This window comes from Lissotriton vulgaris, chromosome 7 (assembly GCF_964263255.1).
Source record: "Lissotriton vulgaris chromosome 7, aLisVul1.2, whole genome shotgun sequence".
NCBI classification, from domain to species: domain Eukaryota; kingdom Metazoa; phylum Chordata; class Amphibia; order Caudata; family Salamandridae; genus Lissotriton; species Lissotriton vulgaris.
Genome location: NC_141695.1, coordinates 1,681,438,638 through 1,681,466,044, shown reverse-complemented (window position 1 = coordinate 1,681,466,044; position 27,407 = coordinate 1,681,438,638). Strand labels below are relative to the sequence as shown.

Sequence of the window (27,407 nt, the reverse complement as noted above, 5' to 3'; positions counted from 1 at the left end):
CCAAAAGGCCATAACATTGATGAAGAATACAATGTACATCTTCAAGAATAACAATGTGCAGTACTGCTAGTGAAATGTGAGAAATGTGTAAAATCTGATTAGCATTGTATGTTTCCTCTTTTTCTAAACCTGCTCTAATTATATGCTTCTCATCTCTTCTTTCCCACAGATGTAAAGGGAGGGATGGTGTCTTGAGATCCACGACACAAGTACCCTAATCCTTTCACTGTGGTCATCTTCCTCCATCGGAAACGAAAGTATTTAAATTTTAATTTTAATTCATGTTTGCACAATTTGCACTGTTTTGTGGTTGTCACCTGGTTCTAAACTATGATTGGCCGAAGTTGCATTCCCTGTTACATATATGGACTATCTCAAATTTATACAAATTAACTGTATTAAGCAGTGGGAATGTAACTGATGATGTAAGCTGTTATAATTATGCACAAGGATATGGCCAAACATACCTAACCAACTATATGGGATAAAACCAGCCAGTTTCCGAATGACTATCTATTCCACTAACAAGGAATTAATTCGAACACAGTCCCCTTACAAACTAGACCAATTGTTTGGAGTATGTGAAAGCAATTCTTCACATACTATGATATTCACGACGCCCAACGGGCACCATGGAAACCTCCGCGTAAACACGCCCCCATCAAACATGTCACAAGGGACACGAGGTAGCGCTTTCTGACCTTTATACTAACCGTCAGAACATCTAAATAGCATAGCTTTTATCCCTATAGCTCGGTGTTAAAGTCCGGTACAATTCTAACAATTTGTTTTGAAATGAACTGAAAAGTACATGAAAAAATATTTACATTTATTACTATCTAAATGACAATATTATAATTTAAATCGAGATAAATATATAATTATGAAATAACAAGTACATTATGACGAAAATGTAAAGTTTTATATGCATGTACATTTGACAGTTCCAACATGGCGGCACCAAAAAATTCTTGTCTGCTTTCTATGTTGATGACCGAGTTAACTTAAAATAGTTTGTTCTGATGACAGCAACTTGTGTGATCAAGCGCTCTGTGGAATGCGAAACGCGTCACGTTGATTTATGGAGCAATAAATTCAACTTTTGTGGACTGGTACGTGGACTGTGGTTTTGTTTAACGACGCCCGAATGCTCGCAAGGAACGCCGTTTCTAAAAGGATATATATATATATATATATTTGAAAAAAACAAATATTACAGGGACATTATAGCTAGGCTCAGATTTTACTCGTACAAAAAACTGTGAATTTCTGCTGTTTTTTCAATTTTGTTTCCTAACTATAATGTCCCTGTACCCTTTGTTTTTTTGGGGATATATATATATATATGCACAGTCTTTTTGCACTTTAAATTCTATTGCTGCTTTGCTAGGTTTTGCACATGTTATTTGTAGACATAAAACATTACTTCGTACATCTATGAGATCTTTGCAAGTATCCAGTATGAATTTGCTAGATTGAGGTGAAATTCTTGTATTTAAACAGTTAGTGTGATAGTATCACCAATCTAAGTATTAATAGGCCTTGCCATTTATTCAAAAAATAATTATTTGAATATAAAGTAATAAATTGGCTTTTTTATTTTGGAATCGATAATTTTAATATTTTGATTTTACTATTACTTGCTTACAACAACTGGGATTTATCCTGTCATTTTAATATGATAACTTTGTTGTGATAAAATGTTGTAGTATGTCTTCACTGTTTACAGTCACGTGATCACTGATGTCACCAGTAATGGGTGTATACACTTTAAGCATATACAAAACGCAATTGAATTGACTAACGTTGCAGTGTGAACAAGGGCCATCTGGCCTGAAACGCGTAGCTGTTCTCTGTCTGATCGCAATAAACATCTTGCTGTGCCTGGTGGTCCATTACCCTCGTTTGCCGGCGTATGCTTTCGCTTGTCTGCTGCTGTGGGACATTGTGAGACGCTGTGAGAGCCGAGAGGAGTCTAACGTTTATATATATATATATATATATATATATATATATATCTGAGTGGGTCTGTACGTGAGTGGATCTGTGACTGGGTGCACAAGCCTCTAAGTGGTCCTGTGAGTTGGTGCACGAGTGCCTGAGAGGATATGTGAGTGGGTGCATGAGTATGAATTTGTCTGAGTGGTTGCGTGAATCTCTGAGTCAGTGCATGGGTCTCTGGGTTGGTCTGCGAGTTGGTGTGACCGAGTATGAGTGGTTCTGTAAGTGGGTGCATGAGTGTCTGAGTGGGTGTACATGTCTGAGTGGGTTCATGAGTGGGTTTGTGAGTGTCTGAGTGCACCTGTGACTTGGTGCATGAGAATGTGTGTGTGTGTGTGTGTGAGTGTCCGAGTGGGTGTATCAGTGTGAATGGGTCTGCCATTAGGTGCGTGAACGCCTTAGTATGAGTGGCTGTCTGTGTGGGTGTATCAGTAGCTGTTTGAATGACTGGGCCTCAAAAGAACCCCTCCTGCCCCTTTATCCAACAAAAGTCCACAGTTTTGCACAAAATATCTACCCAATGGAGTCATTTCTACTAGTTGAATACTAATTGCTTCCTCCTTGGGTAAATGTTCTGATGTCTACATCACTACAGCTGGGTAATGGAGCACGAAGAAAGGTCACCAGTGAACTTACTTGTGTTTTGGCAATGTGATTGTTCCTGGTGCATCTTTATCCAGAAATATGTGATAACATGAATCCTACTATAGTGCAGAAAACAAGAATACAAAGAGATAAATCTCCTCCAAACAAGGGTCTTTCTTCTCTTAACTATACTTGTTTGTTTTGTGGAGACTTCCTCATATTCCTCGACATTAAGAATGCCTCCCCAAAATCGGCAGGAAACGCGATGGGGGGCTACTTGTTAAGCTGTCCATCATCCTAGCAAAAGGCAAGAACACCTTTTCCTATTACTTAGATGGGTGGGGCCAAACGGAAAAGCTTCCAAGTGATTTGTACATACAAATACTTGTAGCAATTTAATGGGAGAACCATGGACTCTGCCCTAACCAGGTAAGGACATTAAAGAACCCACTCGTCACAGTCACTACAGATTGAGCTCCCATAGATCAATGATGCATTCACCTCAACAAAGTATTTCAGATTACCTTTCAATATGGAATTGCCGATAAAGCACACTCGCTTTGCCTTTGGTAAGTCCAGGAGTTAAGATCATTAGTCCTTTACAGGAGTGGAGCTTCAGCTGGGGCACCTGCTATGTTCATATTTGTAAATGCTGTGAGAAGTTGGCCTGATATGCAGTGCTCACTATTCTAGTGATCACTATGCATCAGTCCAAATGACCCTTATGGTGATTGCTTGTAAGTCAACCTTAGACCAGCTATCCTAGTAGCGTGGATACGAGCAGTCTTCGGGCTAAACTCTAGAGGGCGTGTTAAGCCAGCTGTTATACCATCACATATACCCCTTGAACACCAAGTGAAAGGACACCACACAAGCGTTATGAAAATAAACAGTGTATTTATTAGAATCACAACAGCCCTGTACTCTTTATGAGGACAGGGTACTAAGCACACAACAAAACTCTTAGGAAAATACTTCAAGTGCACAATCTACACAAATGCCCGAGGGCACGGAAAGTTTTAGTGTTCTCGGGCGAACCCGATAAGGTAAGTCGGAAGCGACAGTGACTCTGGACCCTTAGATAATGAGGTATGCGGGCACCGAAATGCCGAAGTTACCTAGCCCAGGGGCTGCGGCTGCACAAGTCTTTACAGACGTTGGGAGTCCTCGCTGACGAACCAGGAGCCGGAAGGAAGGAGTTGCTGGCCGGCGACCAGTGGAGATAGTTCGTAGAGATCCAAGCCTGGATCAGAGATGGATGACACCTGAAAGCAGAGGGGACCAAGTTCGTAACTACTAGCCAGTAGTCAGAGGGTACCAGGAGGGCACCGGATGATCGTCACCTCGACTAGGTGAGTGGGCGACGCTAGGCTCTGCAGTCTCACGGACCAGGAGGCGTTGTCGGCGACCAGGATGGAGGTGCGAGCTGTCCCATGAAGGTTGATGCTGTCGGCGTCGCTGGGCCCAGGATTGGGGCAACAAGCCTTGGCAAATTCAGGGCCACGTGGTGGACCTAAAATGGCGTCTTGAGTGGACCAGGAGGGTCCGGGGTGCTCCTCTTTCAGAAGGGAGCAAAGGCCAGTCTGGAGCAACCAGACCAGCAGCGTTGTTGTCAGGCGTCGTCGAGAAGGCTACAAGCCAGCGGCTAGTAGCCAGACAACGTGATGAGCAGCAAAGAGCAGAAGGGCCCCACGCAGATCGTGGAGATACAGGGAGGCTGAACTTCGATGCTGGAGCTGCTCAGGGTCGGGGCTTCTCGGACCCCAAAGCACTCACCAGAGGATCCCTCGGCGGTCGTGCTGGTTTAGAAGTCGTGCAGGTTCTGATGATGGCCGGTGCCTCGAGGTCTCGTCGCACCCACAGATCTCAGCTGAGCTGACGATGTGGGTAGAGGTCAGAGGTGCCAGGGAAGCCGGTTCTCGTCGAGCTGGGCAGTCGGATTCCTGAGGAAGGACGTGCAGCAAACCGCAGAGTTCTTAGATGGTGCCTGCGGATGCAGGGTGACTACTCCTTAGCCACAAGGGAGAAATCTTGAGAAGAAGTCGAGAGTTCCTTTCGTAGAAAGTAGTTTCTTGATTCAAAGATGATCTAATTTGGAAGGGTCCCCGCTCCTGCCTTTATCCTAAAGAAAGGGGTGGGTACGCGACTAGGTCCTGCCCTAGGGGTGGGACCAGGAAGGGGGGTGGTTACACCCCTCTCCCATGCCGGACTTTCCCCAGGTCAGGGGCCGGGGTGCCCCTGGAACTGGTTCTGGCCAGCAGATGCGTAGTGAGCACCGGGGTGCCACTCCGCAGTCACCTTCCTGTAAAGCCCTGCCTACCCAGGATACACAAAACCCTGTCTGGGATGGTGCGAGCACCGCCCCGGACAGGAAACCCTTTGTCCAAGCTCTCCTCGCTGGAAGGACTCCCAGCAGCAGGAGGTCAGACTCGTGTCTGTGGTGGCAGCATCCATTTTGTGGAGCTGAGGCTTCAGTTAACTTTAACCGGGGTTCACAGTTACGTACATGTCGTGTCCCTCTAGAAGGGTGGAAGGCTAACCCCGTCGCCAGCATTGGTGAGGGGTCAGTATCCCCATTCGTATGACACCTTACTCGACATGTCTTGATAACGCGATACCGAAGTTAGCGATATGTGGTACGCGTTATCATGGAACAGCCATTGGGTCTTGGTTCCGCAAGCTGCAACCGGGCTCGGCTCATGCCAGAGCGCCAATTCACACGATTCCACGCACTCTACCTTCAGGATTGTCAAGGCCTGCCATAGGAGTGACTGATAGGAATTCGGGTGTCCATTTCAGGGTTAGATATAGGTATGCTATATCTAAAGCGAAGGGCGAGTACGCCACCTTGCCCCAGCTGTCGTGCAGCCAGTTGTGTCAGATTTAGATGGCCATCCAGGGGTGGCATAATACATGCTGCCGCCCCTGGTAGGCCCTGGGTACACCTATGCCCTGAGTTACAGGGTCTGATAAGGTGGTCCAGTACCAATTGGAAAGGTACCTAAGGTACATGGAATCCATTTTAGAGAGAGAGCAGTAGGCCTGGGGTCCTAATTGGCAGGGCCCCAGGTCAACTAAGTCGGAAAACCAGCAAAACACCAGGCAAAAAGTTGGGGGCAACCATAGTCAGGTATCCACCTTCCTACACAACCCCCCCCAAATGAAAGGAGATAAGGCTATCCTTGACCAGGTAAGCCTATATTGCCTGAGTGGCCATATGAGGTGGTACATGCACTGACATGGTTACCCCCTGTATCATGGTCCACTAAGCAACCCCTCACCCTAAGGGCATCTGAGGGTCTCCACCATAGGGAATCACTACCTGTGGTGTGCTTTGGCAAAGTAAAAGGCTGGTGTGGGAATGGAGTAATGGAGTGAGACTCCACTACTGTTGGGCTCAACTTCCTCCAATCACTATCCACCATATGTGCCTTTCTTTCCAGTACTGAGTTGCTATGAGCTCTCAGGGTCAACCTCTGGCTACCTAAAGCTGGAGGCTGAGTCCCTCTGTTTGGCTTACTGGAGGGACAGGTCAGGTTTGGGGTTTTTAGGCCCCAGGTTTGGCTGTGCCCAGCAGTGTCCAGCTGTGGGAGTTCCCTACCTAAGTTTACGGAGGATCCCTCAGGAGTTTGTTTTATTTTCACTTGGCTAGGACTACTAGCTTCAGTGATCCTAATCTGCTGATTGGGAAGTTCTTTTGGACAGGGGGCCCTTTGGGGTCCACCACTGGCCTCCCTGACCTCTACAGCCCTGGGCTGATGGAGGCAGGGTTGAGAGGGGCAGGTTACCTGCTCCAGACTGGGTCCCACCTGGGAAGGTTCCACTGTCATCAGGGGCTCTGCCAGGCTAGGCCTGACTACCTCTGGGGCAGTTCCTTCACCAGGGGTAGAGTCAGTTCCCTGAGGAGGCTGGCTCTCACCTAGTGTCTGGGAGGGGGAAGACTTTTCTTCCTCCTCAATGCTCTCAGTTTGAGTGGAGTGATCCATTGTTTCAGGTTTCACAACACTATTATCTGTCTGAGTTTGAGCTGTGGCCATCACAACTCCACCAACCTTTTCAGGAAGGGACTCAGTTTGGGTTTGGGCTGTGACCATCACAGCCTTGCCAACCTGTTCAGGAAAGGCATCTTTCTGGGATAGGGCTGTGACTGGCACAGCCCTCCTGACCTGTTCAGGGAGGACTTCTGGGACTGGGGCTGTGGCTATCACGGCCCCACTAACCTTACCATGGAGGTTTACCATTTTAAAATGGGTTTCTTGCTCTACCTCAGCCCAGGCTGAGGTCTCTAAATCATTCCCCAGTAGGCAATCTACAGGTAAGTTTGGTGACACTGCCACTCTTTTGTGACCAGTGACACCTCCCCAGCTGAGATTTACCACTGCTATGGGATGATCTCTCTGCACCCCATCAATGTTCACTACCTGGTATGTGGCACCAGGCATAAGTTGCCTTGAGGGGACTAGGCTCTCAGCCACCATGGTGATGCTAGCCCCTGTGTCTCTGTAGGCCTCAACTTTTGAACCATTGATGAGGGGCTCCAGTCTGTACCTGCCCAAAGTGTTGGGACAGGTTGTGAAGTTGGCAAACCCCATGCCAGTCTCACAGACAAGAGTATCTAAGTCAGGGGACCTGGCTAGGCCAGAGTCCCCAGGCACTCCCAAAGAAAATGCACCCAGATTCTTGGGGGCACTCCCACCACCTGGGGGATTACTACTAGTAGTAACAGGAGGCTGGGAAGCTTTATTTGGGGGTATGTTCTCCTTATTGTTGTTGGCCTTGGGACAACTGCTGTCAGTTTTGTAATGACCCACCAGTGAAGTAGTGTGGCTCACTGGTTAGAGGCGGCAGACCCGAGAGCAGAGGACGGCCCGGGACCAGGGTTCGATTCCCGGCACGGCAGGTTTCTGGACCAGAGTCAGCGGACTCGATAATTCTCTCGCCTCGGTGCCCACTCTGATCAGCGATCACACTCGGCAACTCTGGGCATTAGCTTGCCTCATCTTCACTAACGGCCCCACCAGACCGCCGGGGATGCCTGGTCTCACCCTGGAGATACCCATTAAGGGACCATCTCTCAGGGAAGCCAGGAAGGGTTTCGCAGCGGTCGAAGCGCCTTGGGACCCTACGGGTAAGTAGTGCGCTATATAAATGCCAATACACCTGTTTGCAGGTGTGACAATAAGGTTTCTTTTGGGTTTTGGGAGAAGTTGGGGACCCACCCTTTTCAGAGGAATTTTGAGGCCCTGTGGTTTGATCTGAAGATTTATTCCCACCCTTCTCTTGAGGCTTGGTTGATTCCTTCTTTTGGTCACCACCCTGGTTCTTCGGCCTGACCCTGGTTCTGACCCATTTGTCTGCCCTCTTACCCAATTCTTGTGGAGAGGTCAGATCAGAGTCTACCAGGTGCTGGTGTAATAACTGGTTCTGACAATTACTTAAAATTTGCTCTCTCATAATTAGATTATACAATCCTTTAAAATCAGTAACCTTACTTCCCAGTAGCCAGCCTTCAAAAGCCTTAGTGGCACAATCAACAAAGTCAGACCAGTCCTGAGACTGAGTTTTCTGGGTATCCCTGAACAGCAACCTGTACTGCTCAGTGGTTAGGCCGAACCCATCAATCAGTGTGTTCTTCAGGACCTGGTAATCGTTAGCGTCCTCAGCTCTAGTAGTGAGGAGCTTATCTCTACCTTTACCTTCAAAGGAGAGCCACAAGATAGCTGCCCACTGACTCTGGGGGACACACTGTACAGTGCAGGCCCTCTCCAAAGCAGTAATCCATTTGTGGATATCATCCCCTTGCTTAAAGGGGGGCACTATCTTACTCAGGTGTCTAGTGTCTAAACTCCTGTTTTCCCTTGGGGAAATGCTGCCACCAGTGGGGTTTTTCCCACTCAATTCTTGCTCTCTAGCAAAGGCGAGTCTCTCTTTGGCCAGGGCAAGTTCTTCCCTTTCGATCCTCAGATTGACTTCCCGCACTTTAGCTTCGTACACTCTCCTCTGAGGGGATGTCATCCCTCTTTGAGAAGAGCCTTGAGAGCTATTGGTTCGGACGGATCTATTAGAGCCTCTCGACAGAGACCTAACTCGTCCATTCCCAATGTTAAGCTGGCCTGAGAGAGGCCCCAGGGGTCTCCTAGTACCATTCTCATGCCTGCTTAAGTTGTCCTTAGTTAGCTGGCTAACTACTACTGGACCTTTGTCTGCCTCGTCCCCAGATGGCTCTGGATCCTCGTCCTCCTCTTCACCTTCTGCGGAGAGATGGATAAGGTCAGGGTCACCTAAGGTTCCCTCGAGGGGGGGCATATTCCCATCTGGATGAGAAGGGTCTGTGTTACCAGCCCTCCTAGCATCATAAGTCTCCAAGAGACCAATCAGAAACGGAATGGTAGGGTTTGCACCCTGTTTTAGCTTCCTGGATGTACAGATTTGTCGCATCTCTTGGAAGCTAAGTGCAGCATATCTGGAAGTGACCTGTGGAGGGTCGACTGACACAAGGGGAGACCCAGAGTTTCCTCCTCTGTCTGACATGCTGCTTCTAGTGTGGTGTAAGTGATGCACCTACCTACACTATATGTTTACCTACTGATCCCTTGCTAAGAGTTGCAGCCAAGGTGTGCTAAGCCTTGAGGAGCTACAACAGCTGGTTCAGTAGAACTCAGAATATTCTAAGCTAAGTTATATGTACCTGGAGTACTTATGCGATCTTTCACAAGATATTCTTAGGATACGCGTGGTAAAACAACAGCAAGCTCAAATCCCAACCGCTGCTCACCAATGTGAGAAGTTGGCCTGATATGCAGTGCTCACTATTCTAGTGATCACTATGCATCAGTCCAAACGACCCTTATGGTGATTGGTTGTAAGTCAACCTTAGACCAGCTATCCTACTAGCGTGGATACGAGCAGTCTTCGGGCTAAACTCTAGAGGGCGTGTTAAGCCAGCTGTTATACCATCACATATACCCCTTGAACACCAAGTGAAAGGACACCACACAAGCGTTATGAAAATAAACAGTGTATTTATTAGAATCACAACAGCCCTGTACTCTTTATGAGGACAGGGTACTAAGCACACAACAAAACTCTTAGGAAAATACTTCAAGTGCACAATCTACACAAATGCCCGAGGGCATGGAAAGTTTTAGTGTTCTCGGGCGAACCCGATAAGGTAAGTTGGAAGAGACAGTGACTCTGGACCCTTAGATAATGAGGTATGCGGGCACCGAAATGCCGAAGTTACATAGCCCAGGGGCTGCGGCTGCACAAGTCTTTACAGACGTCGGGAATCCTCGCTGACGAACCAGGAGCCGGAAAGGAAGGAGTTGCTGGCCGGCGACCAGTGGAGATAGTTCGTAGAGATCCAAGCCTGGATCACAGAAGGATGACACCTGAAAGCAGAGGGGACCAAGTTCGTAACTACTAGCCAGTAGTCAGAGGGTACCAGGAGGGCACCGGATGATCGTCACCTCGACTAGGTGAGTGGGCGACGCTAGGCTCTGCAGTCTCACGGACCAGGAGGCGTTGTCGGCGACCAGGATGGAGGTGCGAGCTGTCCCACGAAGGTTGATGCTGTCGGCGTCGCTGGGCCCAGGATCGGGGCAACAAGCCTTGGCAAATTCAGGGCCACGTGGTGGACCTAAAATGGCGTCTTGAGTGGACCAGGAGGGTCCGGGGTGCTCCTCTTTCAGAAGGGAGCAAAGGCCTGTCTGGAGCAACCAGACCAGCAGCGTTGTTGTCAGGCGTCGTCGAGAAGGCTACAAGCTAGCGGCTAGTAGCCAGACAACGTGATGAGCAGCAAAGAGCAGAAGGGCCCCACGCAGATCGTGGAGATTCAGGGAGGCTGAACTTCGATGCTGGAGCTGCTCAGGGTTGGGGCTTCTCGGACCCCAAAGCACTCACCAGAGGATCGCTCGTCGGTCGTGCTGGTTTAGAAGTCATGCAGGTTCTGATGATGGCCGGTCCCTCGAGGTCTCGTCGCACCCACAGATCTCAGCTGAGCTGACGATGTGGGTAGAGGTCAGAGGTGCCAGGGAAGCCGGTTCTCGTCGAGCTGGGCAGTCGGATTCCTGAGGAAGGACGTGCAGCAAACCGCAGAGTTCTTAGATGGTGCCTGCGGATGCAGGGTGACTACTCCTTAGCCACAAGGGAAAAATCTTGAGAAGAAGTCGAGAGTTCCTTTCGTAGAAAGTAGTTTCTTGATTCAAAGATGATCTAATTTGGAAGGTTCCCCGCTCCTGCCCTAGGGGTGGGACCAGGAAGGGGGGTGGTTACACCCCTCTCCCATGCCGGACTTTCCCCAGGTCAGAGGCCGGGGTGCCCCTGGAACTGGTTCTGGCCGGCAGATGCGTAGTAAGCACCGGGGTGCCACTCCGCAGTCACCTTCCTGTAAAGCCCTGCCTACCCAGGATACAAAAAACCCTGTCTGGGATAGTGCGAGCACCGCCCCGGACAGGAAACCCTTTGTCCAAGCTCTCCTCGCTGGAAGGACTCCCAGCAGCAGGAGGTCAGACTCGTGTCTGTGGTGGCAGCATCCATTTTGTGGAGCTGAGGCTTCAGTTAACTTTAACCGGGGTTCACAGTTACGTACATGTTGTGTCCCTCTAGAAGGGTGGAAGGCTAACCCGTTGCCAGCATTGGTGAGGGGTCAGTATCCCGATTCGTATGACACCGTAATCGACATGTCTTGATAACGCGATACCGAAGTTAGCGATATGTGGTACGCGTTATCATGGAACAGCCATTGGGTCTTGGTTCCGCAAGCTGCAACCGGGCTCGGCTCATGCCAGAGCGCCAATTCACACGATTCCACGCACTCTGCCTTCAGGATTGTCAAGGCCTGCCAAAGGAGTGACTGATAGGAATTCGGGTGTCCATTTGAGGGTTAGATATAGGTATGCTATATCTAAAGCGAAGGGCGAGTACGCCACCTTGCCCCAGCTGTCGTGCAGCCAGTTGTGTCAGATTTAGATGGCCATCCAGGGGTGGCATAATACATGCTGCAGCCCCTGGTAGGCCCTGGGTACACCTATGCCCTGAGTTACAGGGTCTGATAAGGTGGTCCAGTACCAATTGGAAAGGTACCTAAGGTACATGGAATCCATTTTAGAGAGAGAGCAGTAGGCCTGGGGTCCTGATTGGCAGGGCCCCAGGTCAACTAAGTCGGAAAACCAGCAAAACACCAGGCAAAAAGTTGGGCCGACCATAGTCAGGTAGCCACCTTCCTACAAATGCTTCCTGTTGAGATTAAATTTCTGTGAAATGAGTATTAAAACGAGAACGGCCCCAGGGACTCCATATCCCGGGGCCAGGCCAAAACTTATTGTGGGAGAGGGAGCTGCGCGGCCGCACTCCCCGGGCTGATTTTGGACCCGAAGACCCCATCCCCTGGTCAAAATTCAAAGGGGGCCACATGTCCCTCTCCCTCATTCAGATTTTGGTCCCAGGGTCCCCATCCCACGGGACCTGACCATAATCCAGTGGGGGAGGGAGTCCGAGCAACCCCCTCCCTGGGCCAATTTTGGACCCCCTAATTATCTAAGTAGAGCAGAGGAGGTGGTGGTGGTCCCTGGGCCATAAAATTGCCCTGGGGAGGGGCCATGTGCCATTAAATTATACACTCTGCATGCTTCCAGGACCTGGCCCACCCAGGAGCTACAGTTAAAACAAGCGCAGGAGACTGAAGCCGAGCCCAAAGATGGCTGCCAAAACTTCCTGATTGAAGTGCTGGCAGCCAATCAGATCTCTGCACGAAATCAGGAGGGTACTCATCCTTAGAAATGAAAATTTGTGTTTCTTTTATTAGCTTTAAAACCATTCAACAGATTTACACCAAATAACAAAAAGCACTCTTTTTGGACCAAACGCTAGCTTTCTGTCAAATATAATGTAATTCCGTCCACCATTTTGGCTGTAGTTGTGTTCAAAATCTCTATGGAATTAACATGGGAGATGCTCTTTTTTTTTACCCCCACTGCTTTGTTCTCCTCCTGCTTGACAAATCACCCCAGAACTTTCCATGCCGTACTAGAATCACCGGCATTCTGCCCTCTCCTATTTATAGTGGGCGTCTCTTTTCACAGGGACCCTCCGTGATAAATGGCACATTCAAGGCTTCATTTCACTCACCCAACAGCCAACAGAGATGCACTCACAAGAGGGTGAATTTAAGATTGCTTTATTCGATATGCACACAGGCTAAACTCATGCATTTGGACGTTAGCTGTCTTGTTCACTGTAAAGCGTAGTCCTTTTTCTGTGTCATTGTATATCTTTTAACCTTTACCTGGTGATACACCCTACACATGTTTACAGAATGCTGGGAAATGTACACCCATCAAGTTAAAACAGTGGAGCAAAGTATTTCAAATACTTCAATACTGACACCTAAAAGAACAAATAATTAAAATATTCAAAATTTATTATTGAGCAACGTGTGTCCAGATTGTCAAACAAAAACATCAGTCAAGATAGTTACACCCATCATTGCTATTACTTGTGTCATAGGTTGTGTCATAGCATTGCGTTCCAATTTCTGGACTCCCTCATTGTTGTAATGTATTCAATTGATAAATTTAGTCTGGCTAGAAATTGACAAAACTGTGAATGGAGGTGCGCGAGTTATGGAACGTTTTGCTATGGGCACAATTTATAACTTTATGTTATAACTATAACTTTTCAATTCCTAAGGTATAGTTTAAGTTGGTTTTGTATAGAAATAATAAATTACGTTTTCCTAGCTATAAATAATCTTAAACCTTTGTTTTTTAATTGAAAAGAATAAATAAATATATATCTCGAACACACCCAGTAGTTCCTGTAGTGCCGCTATTGATTGCAGTTTGTGGTTGAACCAAGAATGTGCATCACTTATCACTATTCATTGCGCCCACCTCCGAAACTAAAAACCATGGGCCTTATTTATGAAGGCCTTGCGCCGCCGGTGCGTCACTTTTTCCCATGTTAAAAGTGACGCACCGGCGGCGCAAGGCCTTCATAAATAAGGCCCCATGTGCACCAGGGGCCTCATTTATGAAGGCCTTGCGCCACCAGTGCGTCACTTTTTCCCATTTTAAAAGTGACGCACCGGCGGCGCAAGACCTTCATAAATAAGGACCCAGGAATCTTGCAGCATTGATGATTTATTTGGCCCTGGCTGCTACCCAGACCGGTTCTCCAAGGGTTAAAAAAAATTAATTCATTTATTTATCAAAGAGTGATGCACAATACTGCAAAGACGACGTGTTTCTGCTGTACCCACAACCTTGCTCACGGTGGTCGCCAACTTTTTTAGATCGCATTAAATACAAACCTTTAGTCTCGACATCACACTCGGAAAAAGACTTCACCTCCTCACAATTCATTCCTAGTATTATGTATTATGTGATCTTGGCGGGCATCTTTGAATGTTCACCCTGTAATAACTGTTACTGCTTGGTGTCTATTTCTGTAAAATTTTACTTCATACCCAATCAAATTATTGATGCATTCAACAAACAAATATCAATATGTCAAAGGAATATAATTTAAAAATGACTTGATTATACAGAAATGTTTCACTCCATTCTGCAATAATTAACTTTCAATATTTCTACCGAACTTTTTCGCTCATTCAGTATTGGATTGACGTTTAGACTGTTCACCTGGCCAGTACAATTTATCAATTTAATTTTTACATTCCTCATTCTCCATAATCCCTGTAGATTACACTGTATATGGTTGTTTGTGATTTCATTGAAAAACGATTTTGTGGAACATCATAAGAGAGAAACCATTTCACCTAAACCATTTAATGAAAATTTGCAGGATGAATGGCTTTTACCGTTTCACAGAAACCAATTCAATTTTCATAGAATGCCTTTTTTCCAAATTGGCTTTTGCTTTCATATTTTTTAAGGTGTAAATACAACGGCTGCAGGTCGTAATTTCAGAAAATGTTTTGTCGTTTATATTTATTGCTTTATGTCAGAGTACATTACTTCAGATTTATATCTTTTACATTTTCAAACAATTACTTTGGATGCTTTTAATTCGCTGACCCCTCACCCCCCCTTGACATCACCAATCCCTGATCCCATCTCGACTCCTAAAAACCATCCATCCTTGTCCCCGAAAAAAACCCTCACCACGCCTAAACTCTGCCTATCTATGACCCTCAGACTCCACCCATCCCTGCACCCTAAAAACCCTTCATCACACTTGAACTACACCCATCCCTGAACCCAAAAAGTAATTTCTCCCCTTAAACTTCACCAATCTCTGCAGCCTAAAACACTCTCACAATCTATAATCCCCACCCATCCCTGACCCCTCAAAACTCTCACACCTAAATAGCACCCACACCAGATCCCTAAAAAACCCTTACTGCACCCAAACGCCATTCATTCCAGACCCCTAAAAACTCCTCATAGCCTCTAAACTTCACTCATTCCTGAACTCTAACCCTTTTTCTACCCATAGCCTTCAGTCATCCCATCCCTACCCCATAAAGTCCCTCACATCCCTAAACTCCACCAATTCCTGAACCATAAAATCCTTTTACCAGCCTTAAATGCTACCCATCAACGAACCTTCACCTTTTTAAAGAACATTACATCACAATGCATTAATCGTCAACAAATCAGCTTCCTTTCTTTTCATTCGTTGACTTTATGCTTGTCTTTCATCCTGTATAGCACTCTGCTGCAGTTTGGCTAGGCTCATGAGTAGGAAGCTGGCTCTGTATATTTCTATACCAAAGTGAGGTATAGTGTGCACAGAGTCCAATGGAACCCTAAGGTAGGCAGAGGTAAAAGTAGATAGCACCTTACTCTCTATTTGTGGTAGTGTGAGCGAGCAGTAAGCCTGTATCAGAGGGTAGTCTTAAGCATTTGGTGCACTCACTCACTCGGCAAATGATATCACACACTGGAAGACTGAACTTCAGACCAATTGGTTTTGTATAAAGATATTCTTTTAGTTATTTTATTTTCACGAACCAAGCAAGCCTTGCACCGGTAAGAAATAAATACTTTACAGTAGTAATGCAGTTTGCTAACAGTTTGATTTGCAATTGTATATGCACTTTGATATGATCACAGTAGAGGTACTTGTAATGCAATGCTTTTGAAATAGAGTACATATACTTTTTGGTAGAATGTCAAGTAGATTACTTTACAGATTATTTTTCTTACACAGTGCAGTATACCTGGAAACTGCACTGGGACATTTCCTGTAAACAGGCAAGTAAAAACGTTTTTGTTATTTAGCTACAGTTTTAAAGGGTTTTCTTGGATTTTCCAACTCCACACTTAGAAACTTTTCACAGAAAAAGTCAATGTTATCCTATCAAGGAAAATAGGGTTATCGCTTCAAATGTAATTATTCAGTTGTGGGAGTTGGTGTTCTGGGGGTAGACTCCGGGGTCTCCTAGGGTCAAGGATGCACTCTTGTTACACCCTCAGCTTTACTTGGGCGACCGGGTGCAGAGTGCTGAGGCCAAATATTATCCAATAGGGGATAGGGGGGCCTGCGGTTGGTGGTTGCTGACGAGCAGGCCACAAGGTTGTGGGAGCCAAGCTCCTGGTGTGGGGCTCAGGGAAAAGGGGGATCCGGTTTAGCACACAAAGTGCACCCACAGGGGCGGCTGGGTGCAGGGTGTTGTTGTTGCGTTGGGTGCCCTGTTGTTTTCAAAGGAGATGTTCGGTTTTTGTTTTTAGCTGCAGGCTCGGTCCAGGAAGACTTCCAGGAGGTACAACAGCTGGGGAGGTAAGTTGGAGGGCTCGGATATAGGTGCACCTCAGTTCTTTTCTCCAGGGCGCAAGGCTGCTGGATGTAGGGGTGTCTTTTGAGTTTGGATTTCACCTTACCGGGCCACTCGCGTTGGGGGGATCTCCGCACAGAGGCTGCGGATGATGTCGGGGAATCCTAGAGGGGTCGACCCATGCTGGACTCGGACTCTGGAGCGCTGGGGGACCTCCCTGGGACCTGTGGGCCGCTCAAACTCAGGCCGTAATCGACGGGTGCAATAGTGGTTCCAGGCATCGGGTATTGTTGTCCTCAGCAGGCTCATAGTCTGTCGTGAGAGTTTTCTTTTGAAGAGAGCTGCTGTTCACAGGAGATCTGGTCTTTGTTGAAAGCAGTCAGTACTCCCAGGGCTCTGGATATCGCTGGCTGGAGGACAAGGCGATTTTTGGCGCAGGATCTCTTGAAACTGCAGACGGACCAGTAGGGCTGTGGGCCAAGTCAGTTGCTCTCTGTAGTCTCCTCTGCTGGGCGTCTTCTTTTTCTTCATAGGTTGTGGGACTCTGTCTTCTTGGTTCAGGGCTGGCCCCTAAATACTGTATTTAGGGGCGTTTTAGGGGGCTCGAGGTTAGTAGCCAATGGGCTACTGACCTTAGGGTGACTACACCCTTTGTGTGCTCACCTCACGTGGGGCAGTGGGCACAATCCCTAGTTCTGATTGGAGAGTGCCTGCGATCTGCAAGATGGTGGGCACTAAAGAGTGGGCTTCACCTCGCCTCCCCTACCTTTAGGGGTGGCGTTGGCAGAGGTGGGCACACCTTCTGGGCTGTGCTCATATTTCCTGGCTCTCTTCCCGCCGAAAAGGAGGGGAGACAGGAAGGGGGCCTGCTCCTGATGGCAGGAAAGGCTGGGGGTCGCATTAGAAAGGTGCAAGGCCTTTGAAGCTCCCTGCCACAGACGGCTCTTCCTGGCCTGGGGGAGGTGTGAACACCTCCGGCCAGGAAAGGTTTAGTTTCTGGGTACAAGGAGCAAAGACTCCCACCCCAGGGGTCCAGAAACCTGTCTCCTGGTGGCAGGCTGGTGTGTACCAATCAGGGACCCACCAGAGGCTTGTCCTTTTTCAGGGGGGCATCTCTAAGATGCCCTCTGAGTGCATTTTTCATTAAATCCCACACTGGCATCAGTGTGAGTTTTAATGTGCTGAGAAGTTTGATACCATACTTCTCAGTTTTCAATGTAACCAATATGGTGCTGTGGAGTTCGTACTGACAAACCCCCAGCACCATATACTCTTATTGGCAGTACTGCACTTACAATGTCTAAGAATTAACTTAGACACTGTAGGGGTACAGGGCTCATGCACCTGTACCCTCACCATTGGTATAGTACACCCAGCTTGAGGGGTGGCTGATCTATGCCAGGACAGAGGGTTGTAGGCATGGCACACAAGAATGTGTGCATGTGGACTCTTTACTTTGTTCTGCACCAAAACACGCAGCCTGCAAAGGCAGTATGTGTGTAAAGGTACAGGGCCTCTAAAGGTGGCACAATAAGTGCTGCAGCCCTTAGAGGCCTTCCCTGTCACAGTGCCCTCGGTACCTGTGGTACCATTTACCAGGGGCTCTCTTGTGGCCAGAGAGTGCCAATTGGGGTACAAAATACCGTTTTTGGTAAGAACACAGGCCCCGGGAACCTGATTGGCAGGGACCCAGGGCACATCAAGTCAAAGTGCATCAGTAGTCTGGCAAAAAGTGGGGGGTTACTGCAACAGAAACCCAGCTTCCTACATCATGCTTTAAAAACACCACATACATGTATGACATACATATGTGCAGGTATACGATAAAAGTGACCAGCAGCTGAGACAATATAAATCAGCTGAAAGTGATGAAGTTGGCATGGTGCTAGCCAGCTATTTTCTTCCACTATCCCTGAAAAGTAGCTTACAATGGAATTGTCACCTTAGATTAGATTTCTAATTATGAACTTTACATGCAATCTCTTACATAGACTAGATTCATCAGGGGTTGACTAAAAATTTCACCAAATTGAAAGTGACACCATTGGTATAATTTGGAGAAATATTTAATGCTGTTGTGCTGATCTGTGGTAAACACTATGGGGCTTATTTATGAGCCCATTGCGCCATTTTTAGATCGCCTGTTAATCACTTTGTTGACGCACCAGTGGCGTAAATAATGTGCCACATTGCACCATATTTACAAAGTGACGCATCTAAGCAGATGCGTCACTTTGTTAACCCCTGCGCTACATTATACGTGCGTCAGGTATACTGTATGCAGGTTGGGAGTTCCCCCGCAAGAAAACCTTGCAGAAGGGGCGTAGTGAAATCTATCAGATGTCACTGCGCCACTTCTAGGACGCCACTGCGTCAAAAGCTTACAACTGCCTCGCAGCAGGTGTATGGGTGACGCAGGCCCTTTCACATGGGGCTTTCCCCATGTGAAACAACTTATTGTTGGAGTTGCGTCTGTTTTCAGACATACCCCAGCAATGCATCAATTGTTCGCGAACCAATATGTGAGGATTCCTACATATCTGTAAATCTTTGCGACATGGAGTCGCATGCAGTAAATCCGGCGCATCCAAGGTGTTGCAAGGAGTGCGCACTGAAAAGGTTTTGTGGTTGTATATTGATGGTATGTAATTTTGCTATAATTCAAATAAATTGTAGTTGTATTTTGCAGAATACCTTACAAATTTCAAAATGTTCTGATTGGCTCAATATCATTATTCACTGGAATAATGTAATTTCCGCAAATTATGGCAAACAGATAATTGATGAGTATTAAATGAATATTTAAAAATATGGGGTTTGAAAGTACACCTATTTGTGCAATAATTACTAATAAATAACTTTTAATATTTATAGTCTGAAAAAATACTTCATTTTGAGGGGTATTCCAATACAAAACCTAAAAATACTGGGCCTCATTTATGCCTTTTTTGCCGTAGGGTAGTACAGCAGGCCTTGCTGCTGCGTTTCCCTACGACAAAAAAAAAAAAGGCCAGGAATGTGCGGTATCTATTAGATACAGAGCATTCCAGTCCTTTTTCCCTGCACCAGTGCACAGTGGGCTGCCGTGCGCCAAAGCAGGCACCTTTGCACCCTGGTGCAAGGGTGCCTGCATTGCGAAGATGATTATTTTTGTGCAGGAAGGGATGTACTTTGGAGCAGACACACATCCATTTCCATTTCTGGTCCATCAGAGCGGCCAGATCACCCCATCTTAAGGGACACTGTTTACATTTATTTATAAAGCCACGATTTCTGGGAGCTGTAGTCTTTGTACTGTTCAGTTGAACCAATCTGAAAAATATATCTAAATACAACCTAAGAAAGGAAGCAACAGGACTGAGCAAGCGGTGCCTGTGAACATGGAATGATGTGCCAACCATACCCACCCTACAGCTCCCCTCGGTGCCCCTTTAAGAAGTGTTCACACTACTCACTGCAAGAAGCTGTGGAGAACAAATTCAGACTCCCAGGACACACACTATTTCCAAGAAAAAATGCGAGAGTCGGCGTCACTAAAGAGATAGGGGCAGATTTACAAGGCCCTTGCGCCACATTTCCGTCACTTTTCCTATGTTAACAATGACGCGAAAGTGGCGCAAGGGCCTTGTAAATAAGCCCCATACTTTTTAGCTAAAGACAGGAATTATTACAGACGATGGACAACAATTAGAGACAAGCGGGGCCTTCTCTGCAGATCATCGCAGTGACGTCATTGAAAGTCTTCAAGACATAAAGTTTAATGGAAGACCTGCAGTATTATTCTGATTAAAAAACAGGGGCAAAAATAAACTTCACTTGATCGTTCACACAGTACCCAGCTCCCTTCTGCCTCGTAAGCAGGGTGACTGGAATCAATGTTGCGTTTCTGCAGAATTATGGAGTTACCGCATGATTCAGAATTTGTTGCATAATCGCAGATTTCAATTTTTAAAAAATGTGCTTGTCCTTTGAAGAATCAAAAGTTAAATACTACAAACGCAGTAACACGTGTTGTTGCACAGTGGAAGGCCTTTTGCGAAGTTTAGCTGGTCACCTTTCTGTTATGTATTGCTATATGGGGGGTATTAAAATGGTACCAATGAGGTGCAACCTATGCCCAGACAGTGTAAAATGGCAAAATAATGTGGTAATACTATCACAAAATATACACCTCGCTCACCTCACTGTGGGAATATCCGACTGGTACCCCTGAAAGGTCAGTCGTGTTGGAACAGAGAGCCGTAGGTCTAACACCTCTGAAAGGCTTGTAGGGCTGGGACAGAGTGAGTCACGTGTCAGGACGGTACCTCGGAAAGGTCCGTAGGTTCGACCTATGTATGGCTGGTAGGGATGGCACAGTCAGAGACTTGACAGGCAGGCAGACATGAGAAAGGACTTTGGGGTTAGGGTAGTATTATCCACAGGTCTCTCTGAAAAGCCTGTAGGGCTGGGGCAGAGCGGCCATCGTCAGATCTCTATAAGATCCGTATGTATAGGGGGCAGGTCAGGGTCAACTCTGTTTGGCTGGTATGTATGCACGGGACAGTCATTGACATGACGCGCACGCGTGCTCCTCCTGACCTGACTCGCTTGACCCACCCTGCTATCTTTTTATTTATTTAAAGCGTTTTTATATAGCACGGACTTTACCGGAAGGCGTCAGAGCGCTTCACAATAGGATCAGTAGTGATACATGAGGAACAATTACACGTCAGCTTGTTACAAAAGCAAACGTTACGTTACACAAGGCAATAGTGACAATTGTGCATGTATCAAGACCAAACAAAATACAAGAGGTAGCAAACGATACGTTACAAAAGGAAAAAAAGTGACGTGTGTATGTTACAAAAGCGTACAAAGTCCAAGTAGAGGTATAATACTGCACCAAAAGGCAGACACTCAGAACACAAGAACAAACGTTACGTTATACGAGGCAATGGTGGCACTTGTTGGGGGGTTCAAAACTGAGTGATGGTGTGGCACACCTTTCTTTTACAGGTTGGATGTGTGGTAATGTGGTATAATGCAATAAGCTTTTTTTACGCTTTTTTGGGCGCCTCAAGAATGTTTCTCTCCCGGCCGGTGAGAGAACAAATTGGAGACAGTATCGTTGGGGGCGTGGGAACAACCCACGTCGAATCTTGAGGGGCGCCAATGGGCCTTGGCCTCTAGATAGTCAAACGTTAATCCAGTTCGAAGTAGAATATGTTTTTATTCCAATTACATCGACATTGTAGTATATTTGATAGTCATATAATCACTTGTAGATTAGTCATTGGAATCGACATTAGTTTTACAATCCTTTGAAAATCCCGTTGTTAATCCCAATGCATTTCGGGACGAGGAGTCCCTTCATCAGGGGATCTAGTAGGGAAATAAACATCGTATTAGGGTGGACATAAGGATAGGGCTCATCTTAACACCCGTGGGATTAAGGAACAAAGAATATGTGAATAGAATCCAGTCACTAGTGTGTAAAGTCCATTCAACATCAGGGAGATGTTAACATGCAAGTGGTTTGAAACTAGAAAAAGCCATGAAAGCCGAGGGTTACACTAGTCAGAAGTCGGGTGAAATTAAATAAAATGAAATAAAGTGAAAGTTTGACGGACAGAAAGGCTCCAGTGATGGTGAAAATAAACGCACAGTAACAAGTGAGGAGAGAGACCCAGTACACGAACTAGCTCTCATTCGGAATCGGTATCGTGAGTATAGTGGGAAAGCGGGGAGCGAAAAATTCTAGCGGGCCCTAGAGTTAAAGATATTATATTAGCTGGGACTCACCACAGTGTCGGGCGTGTAGATAGTATCCTAGCGTTTCCGCGTTCTGTGAAGCGCGATGGCGTGTTGTGGAGGTTAATGAAGTAAAAAACGGACTAGCGTGATATGAACTAACACGTTATGTGGGAACATAAAAAACGGACTAAGGAGGTAACGGAAGGTGAAAAGGGACCATGGGGGAAGGTTGGGATGCTGGACACAAACAAAGGACTACTTGTAGTCTAGTCCGTTTTTTACTTCATTAACCTCCACAACACGCCATCGCGCTTCACAGAACGCGGAAACGCTAGGATACTATCTACACGCCCGACACTGTGGTGAGTCCCAGCTAATATAATATCTTTAACTCTAGGGCCCGCTAGAATTTTTCGCTCCCCGCTTTCCCACTATACTCACGATACCGATTCCGAATGAGAGCTAGTTCGTGTACTGGGTCTCTCTCCTCACTTGTTACTGTGCGTTTATTTTCACCATCACTGGAGCCTTTCTGTCCGTCAAACTTTCACTTTATTTCATTTTATTTAATTTCACCCGACTTCTGACTAGTGTAACCCTCGGCTTTCATGGCTTTTTCTAGTTTCAAACCACTTGCATGTTAACATCTCCCTGATGTTGAATGGACTTTACACACTAGTGACTGGATTCTATTCACATATTCTTTGTTCCTTAATCCCACGGGTGTTAAGATGAGCCCTATCCTTATGTCCACCCTAATACGATGTTTATTTCCCTACTAGATCCCCTGATGAAGGGACTCCTCGTCCCGAAATGCATTGGGATTAACAACGGGATTTTCAAAGGATTGTAAAACTAATGTCGATTCCAATGACTAATCTACAAGTGATTATATGACTATCAAATATACTACAATGTCGATGTAATTGGAATAAAAACATATTCTACTTCGAACTGGATTAACGTTTGACTATCTAGAGGCCAAGGCCCATTGGCGCCCCTCAAGATTCGACGTGGGTTGTTCCCACGCCCCCAACGATACTTGTTGGGGGGTTGCCAGTCGGAGGGTATTCCTGCACTCACCATTGACGGCGGGGGGCCTCTTCCTGCAGTCGGGGCTCCGCATGGTCACTTCCATCTCGGCAGCAGCTGGGGGAGCAGGCGAATCCCGGCTGCAGGGCGAGTTCCTCGGAGGTCCGGAAGGGGGCGCTGCAACTCCACTGTTCGTCACGTTTCATCTTAGGGAAAGAGTGGGGCGACTTGCCCGGTGTTCACTGCCTTCTAAGCGCTTTGGCTAAGAACAAAACTAAAGTGGAGAATGACTCCGGACATGATGGGGGATGGAAGGGATTGGGGTGAGAAGAGGTGGACAGATGGGGCAGCGGTGGTTTAGGTGAAACTTGTGGTGTCAGTGGAAAGGATGGTGGTCTCTCCTGCAGTCCGTTTTTTGAGTGGGTGGGTGGGGGGGGGGGGGGGGGGGGAGGGAGGAAGGGTGGTAGCCACTGGTGGTCACTTTCTTTAAGGGGGTGGGCTGGGGGCCTCTGCTAGGAGATTCTCTCTTGTGGGTGGGTCCTTTACTCCTACCCTTCCACTAGACACCCCGCTGAGGGTTCGGCCGCATCTGTCCTCCCCCAGCCTCAGCGAGGCGAAGGGGTCCCTTATATCTTCATAACCTGCTGGCGGGGGAGGACGGGGGTTGTGGGAGGGCGGAGGCTACACTGACAGTCCCTGTCTCATCTAGCCTCTCTCGCGACTGCCTGATTCTCTACCAGGTGCTCTTTCTTGCCGTGGGGGGAGGAATCACCGCTTGACAGACTCTGACGGCTCGGTCCTCACCCCCTACCCACGCGCCTGTCACCAGTCTGTCCGTGCAGAAGGAACCATGCCCAGTTACTTTCACTTTCAGGCCCAGGGCAGGTGTGCTCCACGATCGCCTTGTTCCCTCTCTTCCTGGATTTACCGAGCGCCCCTTTCCCCTCTCAGGGAGAAGGGAGCGGCGCCGCTCTGTCCTCCTTGCAGGCAGAGACATTTCAAGGCATGGGCAAAGTGGGCTCTGGCACAGGGCCACAGTCTTTCAGGGCCCCTCTAATGGTTCCAGCTCTATTCTACAGTCATGTCCTGATGACCTTGTTGAATTCTTCAAAAAAATATGGTTTTGAATACCGTTTTCCTTTAATTTATTTTTAATGTGGGTGATTTGTGAGAATATATTTTGCAGAAAAATGTGTTTGTTTCATACAACATCAATAAACATTTTTTTAGACCAAAACAGGACCTCATCTATGAGAAATGGGAGGGTCAGATTATTCGCAGTCATTTTAGTGACCTGCTGATGTGTTGCAATACTTAAAACACACGCCACTGTCTCTGAATATTGGATGTAAACACATTAAGATTGTGTTCCTGTGCACTGCCCATGATCTGGACACAGAGGGCATGAAAGAGCTGAAACGGGATCATAAATTCGAAGCAGTTCCGAACAAGGGCCTCCAAAAATGTGTTTGGCCCAGGCCCCCAAAGTCCTTAAAATGTTCCCAAGGGCCAGGGAGAAAGAGGGCTGCCTTTAGTGCTTTATTTGTTAATAAAAAAAAAGTAGAAGTGCAGGGGTTCAAAGATTTTCCAGACACCAATGCCGTTTAGTCTTTACCGCCAGACTCTTAACACAACTCTACACCCTCCTATCTCGTATCTCTCCGTCTCCCTCTTAGCCTCCTGCTTGTCACTTTTTACTGTCTTTCTCTTCTTCCTTGTTTATTCCTTTTCTATCTTTCTTTCTCTTGCTCTCGGTGAAAGCCGTACGATGAAACAAGTCTCGAATAGGGTGACAAACAGTCTGTAAATTTCTCTAACTGCCCGTAATTGTCCATGAAGAATTTCATCCACGGACGCCTTTTGTCCGTAATTTCAGACATTGGCGCGAGCTGCCCCCTGCAAGCAGCCTGAGAGTTCTGCAACTCTCACTGCAGGGCCCGGCTGCACTCCTGCTGTGATCAGTGGCCTGCAGCAGCCCCTCCCCGACCTGGCACAGGCTGCTATCAGCCCATGATCATTCTGTATGTCCGTGAAATCTCCAATGGGGTTAACCCAGTATCCCTAAGAACCTGGGCAGTTAATCAATATTATAACAATTGGTTCCTTCGGGTGTACCACATTTCTTTTTACTCACTCATAGTTATATGTAGTGTATAAAGTAAAGTAAAGATCAGAATCCAACACCAATCATGTATTTATGCACTATTTTATGAATTATAGTCATTCATAAATACTCTTTGTAAATTTCAAGAAAGGCTGTACAATAAGTGAAAAAAGTGCAATTTTGTGACATTTAGTGCTCAGTGCTGGCGGCGCAAAAGTGAACAAAGAACTATACAATACTTATATACAAGGAAATGTACAGTAATTCAACTTTGGTCTGCACAATCTCACATATACCACTGTATACTACATAAGTCAGTTTTCAGCACAGGGTATTGATAAGGCAGATCCAACTATTCGTCGACGTTTCGACCCTCTAAATGCGCACATGTGGCATCAAACACGGGTCTTCATCAGGACTGGGAGGGAAAGGAACAGCCTTCAGATGAAATCAACTGTTTTGGTGGTGTAGCTTGAACAGCTTGAACTGCGTGTGTCTGTCAGTGGTGCGTGGAATGCTCCCCCGACGGTTATTCTTATTGTTGCGCTGTGCCCACTTTTATCCTAACTGGGTATTGGGATTAGTCTTGTACCCAGTCATGCTTCACCATATGATTTGAAGAGCCAGAGGATTCAACTTTAACTCTATGTCAAATGCTGGAGGAGAAACCTCTTCCTTCCTAGCGTGGTCCCAACTACATTAAATGTACCGGCGCGGCGCGTTCTATTAAGTGGGCAGGGCCGTGACGGAACTGTTCCGTCACAAGCACAGCCCACCTGAGGCTCGTGACGGAGCGGTTCCGTCACGAGTACGGGAGCGTGTGCGGCGCCACCCACCTTCCCCCCTAGCTCTGCGGCGGAATAGCAGCCGCAGCTAAGGGGTTAAACTGTCACACAAGCAGTGATAATGGTACAAATACAAAAATACAATTGTTCTTTATTGTTTATTTCTTTTTCTCCAATAGTGCAACGTTTCTGCACTTGTGCTGTGGCTCTGGTGTTTTTAGGTCTCGCCTACATTGTTTGTCGAGATTATAGTTAGGCTTTCAAAAGTCTACCCAAACTGCGGATTAGGTACAGTGCATGTGCGCCAGGCGCATGCACATCGCCAGCCACATCGCACATCGCACACCATTTGTCTGAGCCTCGGCATCAGACTTCAAAGGAATCCGCTCCCCCGCCCCCCAATGCCACTCACTCGCCTCAGCCACCCAATGCTGAGAGCTTGTTAATTATCATGTCCTACTGGTGCCTGCCTCCAGCCGGGATGGATGTGGCTTCATTGCCGAACGTGTTTCACGCATGCTCTCACGCCTGGGCTGCCCTGTATTGCTGGCTGCCTCTCAATGCTGGGGATTTGGGTGCTGTTATGTGGGGGTACTGCGGCTGGGAATTCCTTTTGGGCTGCGTGTGTGTGTTATATTTTATTTCCCCCGGAGCCCACGATGAGTCGAGGCTTGCATGCGATGCAGCGGGCTGCACGGTCGGAGGTCTGCGTGCTTTCCTCCAGCCAAGGACAATGTGGTGACCTTCGGTGTTGGCTGCCCAGCCGAGGTCCTGCTGTGCCTACATCTTGCTCGGATAGGCGTGGCTATTTACTGTTGATTGCCCGGCCGGGGTCTGCGGTGCATTCTCTCCGGCCGTTGTATGCTGTGCTTTACAGCAGCTCTCTTTGCAATTGGAATGCCTTCCAGGATCTTACGGGCATTAGCAGGCATTATGGACACTGCTGCTTGTGCTTCTGGCACCTCCTTGGCAGTATAATAGGAAGTGAGTAAGGTCCTGTTTTTGGGGTCTGCGTTCGGCATACAGAGCCTCTGGGGCTCTAGTTTCTTTTCTATAAAGCTCAGTGCAACACCTTCTTCAGGAACACAACACTTAGTTTTAAGTTTTGTTTTTTTATCTTTAAAGCGCAGCGCCCGCTTCAGGGACACAGCGCAATGTTTCTGCTTTTTTATTTTAACTTTAAAGAGAAGAGCAGCGCCCTCTACAGTGACACCGAGCTTTATTTTTTAACTCTTTTGCCTTTGCCAATCCTCTGGAATATTACCAAACTTGATTGACACGCCATTCACCTAATGCTTGAAGGGGGAAGCCAATGGCTTTTGTGTTGTTTTGCATGAGCGCCACCCAGTTGTAATTGATTTGTTAGAAAGACTGCAGTGGTTCCAGGGAGACGGCCGGTGAGTTTCGCTGTGCTAGTTTGCTG

General features: G+C 47.1%; 1 protein-coding gene across 1 annotated transcript in view; it reads right to left on the bottom strand.

Moving 5' to 3' along the window:
• The window catches only part of C7H20orf204 (chromosome 7 C20orf204 homolog), a 117,890-nt gene extending 94,616 nt beyond the window's left edge, over positions 1-23,274 (bottom strand). Inside the window, exon 1 of the mRNA XM_086929061.1 lies at positions 23,147-23,274. Within this exon, the coding sequence (XP_086785187.1) occupies positions 23,147-23,149 (3 nt within the window). The 5' untranslated portion in view covers positions 23,150-23,274. The remainder of the gene's footprint in view (positions 1-23,146) is intronic.
• Between the last annotated feature and the right edge of the window lie 4,133 nt (positions 23,275-27,407).